We start from the raw sequence: 12,153 nt of genomic DNA, 5'->3' as shown, positions 1-12,153 counted from the left end.
TTAGGGCAGTAGCGGGGTTCCGGACAAGAATACCACGGGAACTTCTTGTCTAGTGACAGTTTTTACCTCTGAACAGGTTTGATAAATCATTATGGACTCTGGGCTGGCGGGAGAGCTGGGGCTGACCTGCTGGTGGCCTTGGCTCTTCAGCCCTACCCCGGAGGCCGCTGGTTGCCCAAGTGGGCGCATTCCTCACCTGCGGCTCTGTTGACCGGAAGGGGGTTAACGTTAAGGGAGCAGGTGATCTGGATTGTGGCCTGCTGGCGCAACCCTGAAGTCAAATGAAAGGCCCATTGGAGAATGGGCGGTAAATGTGTGTATATTTGTATATAAGTGCAAGTTTACTCTTAAATACTGTGATGGAATATTTTTACGAATAAATAAAGAGAATGTTGGGTCAATGAAGTAATTGACCTGTGAACTTAATTTTAATAAACAAGCACACTGCAGAAAATCAAGCACGACTCCAGAGTTTGATGTTGAATTGGGTCCATGTAAAGCATGCAGTGTGGAGGGGGGGAGAATGCACTTTGTCTGCCATCTATTATATTTTGTGATTCGAGGGAAGGGTGATGAAAGAAAAGAAAGAAAAAGAAAGGGGAAGAAATAATAAAGGGAGGAAGAGGGAAGAGATGAGTAAAGGAATCATCAGGACAAAGGTAGACTAGACAACCTTACCAAAGGCAATTATTTTTGATTATCAGAATCATTATACAAATGGATAATAGTAAGGAGTAAATAACAATTAAATGCTATGAAAAATAAATGAAAGTTTCATGGCGGTTGAAAAACAGAATTACTGTCCTGAATCCACCTAGCACTCTCTGCTGGAGATTTGTTCTCAAATCCAGTCTTGAATTTAACATCCCTTTGGTAAAATGTGTATCCACCACCTCAATTGTTTTGAGATGATAAAGTGAGCTCCACTCTACAGCCAGTTAGAAATTCCACTTTCATTTAATAACACCTCCGTCAGTCACTCTCGCCAGGACACATTTCCATTTCATCTGCGCCCAACACATTGATGGGCAGCCTTCTAACTGTTGGGATAACTGTTATGGCTGATTTCCTGGGTTTAAATCTATGCACATATGATTTGAGACAAATTCCTTGTTAATCACTTAAAGAAACCACTTTTCGAATTCTGAAAACCCATCTTCCACCACATGAACTCGCATCTGTGTTTGAGGAGTGAGATGCAGGTAGACTCAACTACCTTTCCTGAGGGCATCCACTAATGTTGCTGTGCTTTACAGAGACACCCACTACACCTTTGGTTGAATTCCTTCAAGCTACAAGGAAGCAAGAAAGTATACATTCATATTGATTGAATGCAAACCATTGCCCCCTTGTTGTATGTCCTTATTTGCACAGGCTTACTCTGTCTTTGTAGTAATCCTCATTAACTTGCTCTGAAATAATTGTCAGATGAGAACGAGAATCAAACATCATTATGAACTTGATTCCATCCAAACATCCCAAACACGAAGATTCCCAACATATTTGTTTCCCAGCAGTAGGACTACTTCATCACACACTTTTGTATGTATCACTCATTTTCTTCCCTTGGATCTTGCTACTTCAACTTCTTATGATGTGCCCTCTCTTACTGCACTCATTTCACAGTTCCTTTGTTTCAGAGCAAGTCTTATTTCTTGCTATACAACCTATCTCCCCTGCAGCTTTGACTCTTGAATTCCATCCCTTTCGCCTCTACAATTTCACTCTTAGAATTAGTGGACACACACCCCCATCTGTATCCCTTGCCAAGCTTTTCTTAAACTCATATACGCATGTCACCAGGGGCCCGATGTAGGTGGCCCATTACCGGTCGGTAAACCCGAAATTCGGTACATTTCAGGCTTACCGACTGGTATTGAGCCATTTCTGATGTAGGGGATGATTCGGTAAATACCGATTCGGTATTTACCTAATCATTATTTACCGATTCGGCATGTAGGAAGCACTTTAAAGAGTGCTTATGTGCTGTAAGGATTCGTTATTTACCACTAACTATTAGTTGGTGGTAAATACTGAATACCTTTGAAAATGCAAATCTGTGCATTTTCAACAGTGCCATGTGGCAGACATACATGGCCTTAGGGCATGTATGTCTGCCACATGTGCACACAAGCACTATTCAGGGGTGCAACAGGGTGTCAATGTGACACCCTGCCACCCTTGAATGTTTCCCTATTTTACCGAATTGGTATTTACCGATTCGGTAATTCACATTCACTCCTACGGGTCTCCAGGCCCATAGGAATGAATGGGAATTACCAACTACTAAAGGGATTCAGGGAAAAGGTACAGCTTGAGAGAACATGTCTGATGGTTACGATAAAGAATAAACATACTAACCAAGAATGTACAGTACAGTTGAACCTTTACAAATAGTAAAAGAAACTGTATTTTAGATCTACATACCAATTAAGAACACTTAAGAAATGATACCTTATTAAAACAGCCTTTTATATTTTGTGATTTGAGGGAAAGGTGATGAAAGAAAAGAAAGAAAAAGGGGAAGAAATAATAAAGGGAGGGAGAGGGAAGAGATAAGAAAAGGAATCATAAGGACAAAGGTAGACAACCTTACCAAAGGCAATTATTATTGATTATCAGAATCATTATGCAAATGGATAATAGTGGCAAGTAAATAACAATGAAATGCTATGAAAAATAAATGCAAATTTCATGGTGGTTGAAAAACAGAATTACTGTCCTGAATCCATGCTGAGTGGATGAATAAGTAATTGGTGAGAAGTGACCAAAATTCACCCTTCTGGAGGAGTTGTTGTATAGATGTGGCAGATGCTCTATCAATTCTGTGATGATGACAGAGAAAGTTCCACCATCCAGTAAAAGTGACTTTGGTGGCATCACACACTTTTTTTAATATTGCAGTATATCAGAAGTTGGCCTCTTATGTATGCATTCATTAGGTGCCCAAATTTGCAAGTTGATGCAAACGTTCTACTCCACAATATGTAATCCTTCACTGGCGTGCCTTCACCTTCACTGTTCTTACCAAAATATTTCTATCAAGAGCATTGCTATCTCAGGGTATATAATGCAATTTACTTTTTTATACCAAAGTCACATACATTTAGTCCCCATCCAACATCAAGTTCGAGCTCAGGAATTTTCTAGCACCTTCTGCCCATCAGTCCCAAGGTAGTCTCTAAGAAGTGTTAGTTTCCTCACATGTTTCAAAGTAATACCACACATTCATGTGTAGTTCTGAAAAGCCTTCCATTTACTTACCCAAGATGAGTTACAAATCGGGGGAGGTGTACATTCTCCATGAGTTTAACATTGAAAGGAGACTCTCCACTGTAGTCAACATGCCTTGGAGACAAAGCCCTTGTGTTTAACACAGCCCATTCACAATATTGGCACGCAAAAGATGCACACATTCCTGTGCTTTATGTCGCTGCCAACACTTATAAGGATTCAGTTACCACCCAGCATTCTTATGCTGGTTTCCTTCACAAGGAAGATTGCCTGCAGAAAATCAGTACCCATGGACCATAAACAAAATTCATCAAAGTTGTTGGTAAAATTAAAAAATCATAACAACATGAAAAATGATAGTACCATATATCTGAAGTCGATACAATCTCATACAAGCATTGAAAAATCCAATTAGTCTCTTTTGTTTTTTAAGGGAAAGTTCAGTAATATTCAGGTGACTATGTGTGTTGGCAACATATGTCCTCCATAGAAAGTCCCATAATGAAGCACCAATCTTGGGATAGAACATTATGGAAGCTGGGAGTAGGGCTCCTTTGCTGGTCAGACTGTAATAGCAGAGGCAAGCTGTACCCTCAAGAGTGCTAAAAGAAGAACTTGGAAAATGAAGTATGCTTTGTAAGTTGAGAACTTAAAAGGCATTGCAAACTTGTGTATAGTTGATACTTTTGCAGACAGTATTTCCTTTGGCATCTTTACAAAAGAGTGTGTAAATGTTTTTAGCTTATGAACAAAACGCTATATATCCATCAATTCAGTAAACCAAATGAACATGCAGTTTCAATTATTGACCAGAACCGTGACAGGTGGAGGCATGTAAGCAGAATGCACAACCAGAACATTAAAGCCATAAATGAGATATTCCACTGTTATTATGTCTGCAAAGTAAATCAAATCATGAAAGAATAATCCAGCTCATTTTAGAAGCAGAAGCTTAGCGTGAAGTTGCACTTGCAGTCTAGCAAGAGGACACTTGATCCCATCATTAAAACCTAAAAGAAACCCAATGGGACAATGTAAACATCCTCAAAATGCCACATACTTGTTGACAGCCATCCAAGCAATGGCAAAACATGAATAGCAGATGAGAATCAATTGCTGAAGGGGCTGACCCAAAGCCCACACCCTCTCTGTACTTCTTCATATGGGACTTTTTTGAAGAATTAGTAACATGAAGCAATTAACACAACAAATGAAGTCTGTGCCAAAACTAGACAAAATTAAATTGCAATAATGATTTGTCACAGAAATGAGTATCAATAATTCTGAGAATTGAAAGGTGCCTTCCTTTGTCTCCATTAGGCATGGAACGAGGTTTAAGGAAAGAGATGTGCGAGACTACAGCAAAGTATAAACAAGCTACACAAATGACAGGTAGCAATTAACAAGAGTGTTTTATTTAACACAGGCCATATTTCTTTGCAGACAAAAAGTAAACAGCCTCTAGAAATGCTTAAAAAGAAAGGGAGTTAAAATAATGTAAACATACTTTGCAAGTCAAGTCAAAAAGTGCTTTATTCGAGTTGTTACTCATAAAAGCATATTATACACAAGAATATAAAAACAAATTAAATTTACAATCCAGCACAATGACGCAACACTATAGATTACATATAAAAATTCATTCAGTTAAAAGAAGAATTAAAACATTTGATAAAAATACTTTCCAAGATGAGAAACGCTGGAGTCTAAAAGCAATTATACAAATGCAAAAAAACAATTATCAAGACAGAGAATAGTTGATTAACTAGCAGTCTCTATCTTGATACATGGTCCATGATAGATAAAAAGCAGTAATGTCAAATTCATGAGGGCTAATTTGTCACACAGAGAATAGTTATTTAACTAGCAGTCTCTGTCTAAATTATCGGGCAGAGAATAGGTATTTAACTAGCAGTCTCTGCCTGAACATCCATGCCCAACCCAGGTATTTTGCTGTAGCTATCAGGATCCAAGAAACTTGAGTCGTACAAATAATTCGCATAGCTGCTGAACTACTTGATGTCCCAAGGTTCCTGCACATAGGAGCTAACCATACTCGTCTTGGAATAGCATATGATCCGCATGAAAACAGAAAGTGACCCAGAGACTCATCCCCCAACCCACAAGCTGGGCAGGTGCTACTTCCACCTGAACCCCATTTAGCTGTCAATATTTTTATAGGAAGTGCACCAGCTCTCAGTTGGAATAGGAGCTTCCTGTCACCTGGTTTGGAGATGGTATCCCAATATGGTTCCAAGACTGGATACATTTTAGCTTCAAGAAAATGCGAAGACATGGACCCAGAGCTTGAAGCATTTAAAGTTTTAGTAACAATCCATTCCCAAAAAATATCTTTTAAGACACGCTTAGAAGGGAAAGATGTCCCAGCAGGGTCCTGCCATAAAGAACTCAACCCCAGCTCAAACAATATAGATTTCAATGATTTAAGCCAGCACATCTTGTGAAAGCCATCAGCTTTGATCACATCCACAAAACCCGCGGCATAATGTGAGAGCTCAGGAGTGGTCCAGAGTCTGCGCCATACTTTGCTATTCTTGATTTATTGCAAGCCACTGGAACAATAGAGAGCCTTCTTCTGAAGAACATCCTGTTTCATCCAGGCAAAGGACTTTGCCAAAATCCCAGCATTAGAATAAGATCGTTTTTTGCTCTACTGGGAAATTACATCACGTTTACCACTGTGCAGAAACTACTTTTTGTTGGAGGTATATGGTTTAAATAAAGGCCTTTAGATTTATGCAGTAATGAAGGACCTCATTGTGTGACAGTGTAACAAGGCAACATATACAACATAATATGGCTCATTTATAGGCAATATTATTTTGCTATCTTTGGTTAGGGTCTTTCACAAGCAGTGTAGATCTGGGCAGCTGGCTAAGAATCTATAGTAATACTATGTGGCCAATTTATTCAGCAATTGACAACTGACCGGTGAACCTTTTAGCTTACTCCATGGAATAACACATGCAATACAACTAACTTCCGGAGGCTGGCCAAGCTGGTGTTACATTAGCAAAAACTGTTTCTTTCTCAGAAAGAATAATCAGAGCTTTATAGGCTAGTAGATGAGTTACAATGGCCACGAGCTATGCAGTCCTTAGTCATACCCTAATACCAGCTTTGCAAAGTACTGACAGCTTTGTTTTTTAGGTCGCGCCTAGGCAGCGCATGCTCTGTGTCTTCGAGACTGCTGTATTCACTTTGTGCAGTTACAGCCCGCCCATTGCCTTTTTATTTGTTCCTTTGATTGTCATCAAAAAATACTTGCTTGCTAGTGGTTAATCCTTACTCTTTGTCCCTTCTTTTTGTGTTTGGTTTCCTCCCACAGAGGAACACCCAATTAATGTTAACATTACACTTCTGTGATTATGTGTTCATTTGGGAGACTATTTTTCTCTTTGTTTCCTGCTCGTGTCGCTGTTTGCCCTTCTTGGGTGGTTCAGCTTCAGCGCCCATCAATTAATCTCGCTGTCCCATTAATATGTCAACATGAAATGTCAGATAACATAACATAACATGTGTATTTGTAAAGCGCATGTATCACCCAAGGGTCTCTAGGCGCTGAATAATAGATGTATATTGTTACCCAAACTCAATGTACTCATTTTATCGACCTCAGATGGATGAAAGGCTGAGTGGACCAGGCGGGATTAGAACCTGTGACCATGAGGTCGAACACGGGCCCCTACAGTGGATGCATTAGTCCACTGCGCCACTAGACCCGGCTGATTTTAAAATAGCCTCTTTAATTTTCTCTGACTTCAACGTGCGAGGATTTGCCACACACCCCTCCAGCATTGATTCTTGTTGATTTAGTTAGCCTCAGTCACCAGACCTTCAGCATCCCAACCTTGTAGCGCTGTATAGGGCAAGGCTGGGGCAACTCCTGATGCATTTTCTCTGATGCTTGTTTATATAATGTGAACTCAAACAAGCTGAAATTGTTGGAGTGTGTTACATGAGGGTTAGTTACATTACACAAGGTCAGATACATTCTTGGGGGCATTCTTAAAGAGCACGAACTTCACTGACCCAAAGATATTGAAGCGCTTTACAAAAGCGCAGTTACAATAAACAAGGGCAGGTTAATTTTGCTGTTTTTTAGGTACGCAGAGATTAAGTGATGCTGACGCCGCCCCTGTTTATTCATTCATTCCCGCCTACCTTACAAATAGGAGGAGCATTCATCCCTCCCACCTCCTCCCATGTCGCTGCATGCCCGCCCGCTGACTCTTCCTGTCATACTCCTCCACTCAGAGCTCTAATTTCAAAGCACATTCACGGCATCTCCCCAGGGACCATGAGGCATTTTTTATTTTATAATGTGAACTCGAGTGACCCGAAAGTGTTGGAGCGCTTTACATGAGCGCTAGTTACATTACAGAATGTCAGGTCAACTTTTGGGGACGTTTTTATAGAGCGCAACGCCGACTGTTTGAAGTGCTTTACAAAAGTGACAGTCACAGTACACAAGGTCAGGTTATTTTTTTTTGTTTTTAGGTGCCCATGAGATTAAGTGACGCCAACACAGTCCCTGTTTGTTTGTTATTTCCCCTATACCCGACAAATGGGAGCATTTTGTTGTTGTTGCTACGTCCAGTGCTCCAATAGTCAGTGGGCTGGGACAGAGGGCAGGGCTGTGGGCTTGCTGGTCAATGGATGGTGTGAGCAGTGTTTTGAATGGACAGCGCTGGAGAAGGATACCTGGTGAATAAAGGCCTTAGGGAGGAGGGATGTGACGTCTCCGCCACTGGAAAGTTCTTCACTGCTTTTTTTCATATGCTGTTCATTACTCTAGCGATGCAGTCACACACATAATGTTACAGTGCTGTTGACTTGCATCGAGGCACTTGTCTTTCTGTCTGTGCGTTAAAAAGCCTTAGAGTGTGCCCATAAATGTTTCCTGAGGGAAGCATGTATTCCTGAATCACATTGAATGACCTAGTGTCTAGTAACAGTATAGCTCTTCAATCCCTGGCAAAAAACACAGTTGATGGACAGATGGTTTTTGCTTCAATCCCTGGCAGCACAGCACCCAGGATAACGTGCTGCATGGCTAAACACCTATAAGGTCCCAGAGGCAAGACCTATTGTTATAAGATTACTAATACTTTTATCCCAAACGGCTATTATGGGCACTATTCAGCTTTTAACAGATGAGATGGAGCAATTTGTCTCCGTCACTGAAGCTGAGATTTGGCGCACACTGAGTGGTGCTTTAACAATTCTCAGAGTGAGGGGGCTGCCATCTTTCTAAAAAAGTGATTTTGAGGAGTTCCTATTGAAAGTAGCAGACGAGCCACACCACTTCCCTCTTAAACGCGCCAAGTTTCCCCAAAAACATTTATTAAACCATGGGTTGCAGTCGTGCACTTTGAGGCATATTTTCCTAGATTGGCATGGATGGGTATGTGGGACAGTGTCTGGGTATTTGCACAAAATCACACCTTTCCTTGAACAGCATCTCGTGCGTGATATGCACTGAGAATAAAGTTGATGAAATAGGATGAAATTGCTAAAAAAATACACTTATGCAAAAATCTTGTACAACCTATGTTAGAAATGCAATGGATCTACACGTCACACAAAGAATTGGATTATGATTCTGCAATTGCCTCAATTCTATTTCAATCAGGAGATATTTACAGACGGGGAATAATACATTACCTAAGTGTTAGCCTTTATCTAATGTGTCTTGGGTTGACTTGGGGTTTGCTTTCCATAAAAGTCTCACTCACTCATTGAGTGGCACTCTCTTAATTGTTCTTCTGTTAGTGGTAATGTATTTAAAATAATTCAAAACTATGACCAAGAAGCTAGTAAACGTTTATCATCGATGTGGGCATTGATGTAAGTTTTGTCAGAATCTGAGTGAATTTAAACAAAATACATAAATCTTGAATGCAGACATTTGTAAACATTAACTCGAATGGCAATCAAATTTTACATTAGTTTCTGACAAAGAGTTGTACCCTTGCTTAATTAAGTTCAGACTGTGACTGGCTTTCAAAAGTTTGACACTTGCTGCAAAAAATACTTAATAAATGGGATGTTCAGTGCCCATTCTCCTGCAAGCTATCTTGGCATTAAAGGCCTGCGCCCTTGTTAAAGGTCCTTTAATGCTGGAGCGGGCCTTTAATGGCCAGTAGAGCCCGCTACGTCGGGCTCTAAGGCTATAACCAAATAACTATACATCTAAATAACGCAATTATGTTTTTTATTTCTGTTAATGTCATGTGTGGTGTCTATAAAGCATGATTTCTGAGCCTCATTTTTAGCGGCGCTGTACATATTGCAACATTGGTATTATGAACACGATCTGCAAGTTTACAGAAGAATAGAAGAGAGTTCCTAATTTGTTGTCAAGTGAGCTTTACCTTTGCATCTTTGCTGTAAGCCAGCACTTTGTCTTCTTCTTTTGGATGGAAAATGAGTATCTCCACTGCAAAAGTAATTGATTGCTTTTGGAACGAAGATCCTTCATCAATACTGCTGAAAAGGGTCTGATCCCGGTCATTGAGAGACGAGCTCACAAGAATTATCTGAAATACAAATCATTATTAACAAATTTAATTATTTACCAAAAATTGTTAAAGATAGAAAGAGTGACTATGAAAAAACATAAATTATAAACATTATTCAGAGACTAACTTTGCTAGAGATTCTCAGCCACACAAGAAATGAAATGACTTCATGGTTACAATTCAAAGCCTTAAATCAATCAGATTCATAAAACATTCAGATTCACAGGTTATCATGAGTAACCCAACAATAACTCTTACAGTGGAAAGGTTGTGACTTCATGCATGATGCTATTGATGACATCACATATGGCATCATCAGTTGAATTAAAAAAAGCTACCATAGTGGCTTAAGCACCTACACTGTGTCCTACTTGAAAACAAGGGTATTTGTGTAGAAAGAGCTTGAAAGGCTTATGATGAGTTAAGAGTGCTATGGGTAAGGTGTCTTACACATTGGGATTAATGATATGGCCTCTAGGTGCTTTTTTGATCACCACTGAGGTAGAATCTGGGCTCAGGACTTTAGACAGACTTTGTGTGACCTGTGTATACTAGGTATGGCTAGCGTTTAATTCCTCTGGATCCTATAATGTTAGTAATATCACCTGACATGAGTTTGATGATGCCATTCTTGATACCATCTATGACATTATATATGAAATTATGAATAGTGCATTGAGGGAATTCTGGGTATATTGCTCACTAAAACTGTTTAGTTTCAATTATATTATTCTTTAAATTTTAACCAATGCATCTTTTCGCCTGAAATATTTTAAGGGGAGATACATAGATAGATACATATATAAATAGATTGTTAACTGTATTTCTTGAACCCTCAGCATGTGTAAGAAAACAAACAAAAGCTAGAAAAAGTACTTTTAGGATGCCTTGTTTCCGAATTTCAAAAGTTTGTAGCGATGAATAAATGCAGCTGAACTATGGTCTGTGTGGAAATCATTAGTCATTTTTTGTTTGGCGTTTGAACTTTATAATTAGATGGGTTTGAAGAGTAGCATCTGATCCATAACATAAACATGGTTAATAATAGGAGGTGCTGCTTGCCAATGGCTGTAAAAGGGATATAGCCTGGAGGGTATTCAGGGTGTGCCTGTGGGCATAGACATTAGTGCACCAATGCCACAATTGGCAGTGCTAGTGGTGAATGGGTCCCCTGAGGGGAGCCTGATCAGGGACAATCATGACTGTGAGTGCTGCAGTTGTGAACCCTGATTCCATAAGCTTCGTCGGTCAGTGCTGTTTAGGCCACAATGGAGTACTGGCAGAACATGGTGGTGGTCAAGCAAGGAAAGTGGCAGGCATACAACAACACTGTGGGATAAACTTCCACGCTGACAGACCATGAGACGAATGTAGGAGCCAGAAGACAAAAAGGGAAAGAGACTGTTCAAAACAGAGGCTCCATCCTACAGACTGGCCAGATTAGCCAATGGAGAAAGGAGGCAGGATAAAAGATAGCCTAGCCTATCACAGACTGTGAGCTGGGAATACGGAGTTTCAACCATGGTCAATGGGAAACAGTAATAACCTCCATTGTTTACTTCCAGGCAAATGGGTTAGATAGGAAAGGGCAGCCGGCTGGAATAGGACATAGCATGGGTGTCGGAGCGCAGCAGGACTGATGGGTTTCTTTTCTCTTTCTTGCAGGAAAAACAAGCCAGAATACCTGACTGGGAGGATCGATACAGACCATGCCGTTTATTAAATGCTGAAAAAGGAGAGTATTCACTTATGTACTGTCAGACCTGGCCTTTTCTGCTGAGTCATCCGCAAACCTTTTGCCTTCCTCCTAATCTTGCTGAATTTGTCTTTGTTGACCTTAGGACTATGAGTACTTTACTACTGCTAACCAGTGTTAAAGTATGTGTACTCTCCACTCGAATCATGGTAATATAGTCTTATACCCAATGGGCATATTTAATTTACTTAAAACGTTCCTAGTAACATGCACTACATATGCCCAGGCCTGTAAATTGAATGCTACTATTGGGCCTGCACCACTGATTGTGCCTTCCAATTTAGTACCCCTTTAAACATGTCTCAGGCATGCCATTGCAGAGCCTGTGTGTGCAGTTTTAAACTGCCATTGGGGCCTGGAAAAATAATCTTTTTGCCAGGCCCAAACCTTCTTTTTTAATACATATAAATCACCCCTAGAGTAGACCCTAGACAGTCCACAGGGCAGTGTATCTAAAAGGTTGGACGTGTACGTTTAAATTTTACATGTCATGGTTGTGAAAGACTCTTCAATTCCTTCTTCACTACTGCAAGGCTTATCTCTCCCATATGATAACATTAGAGTTGCCTTATTATATTTTTATAGGTGTAATTTCCAAATGAGAAGAGATAACTGGAT

The 12,153-nt window shown here is 40.1% G+C and overlaps 1 protein-coding gene across 5 annotated transcripts in view; it reads right to left on the bottom strand.

Annotated features, from left to right (window-relative positions):
* Positions 1-12,153, bottom strand: part of SORCS2 (sortilin related VPS10 domain containing receptor 2) — a 2,087,100-nt gene that overhangs the window by 804,586 nt on the left and 1,270,361 nt on the right. For all 5 annotated transcript variants that reach the window (XM_086964129.1, XM_086964126.1, XM_086964127.1 and 2 more), the window contains exon 4: positions 9,633-9,797. In XM_086964129.1, coding sequence (XP_086820255.1) covers positions 9,633-9,797 — 165 coding nt within the window. The remainder of the gene's footprint in view (positions 1-9,632; positions 9,798-12,153) is intronic.

The sequence above is a fragment of the Lissotriton vulgaris genome, chromosome 3_2, assembly GCF_964263255.1.
Source record: "Lissotriton vulgaris chromosome 3_2, aLisVul1.2, whole genome shotgun sequence".
Classification (NCBI taxonomy): domain Eukaryota; kingdom Metazoa; phylum Chordata; class Amphibia; order Caudata; family Salamandridae; genus Lissotriton; species Lissotriton vulgaris.
Note: the sequence above shows the minus strand (reverse complement) of the source record. Positions and strands in the feature narration are given on the sequence as shown.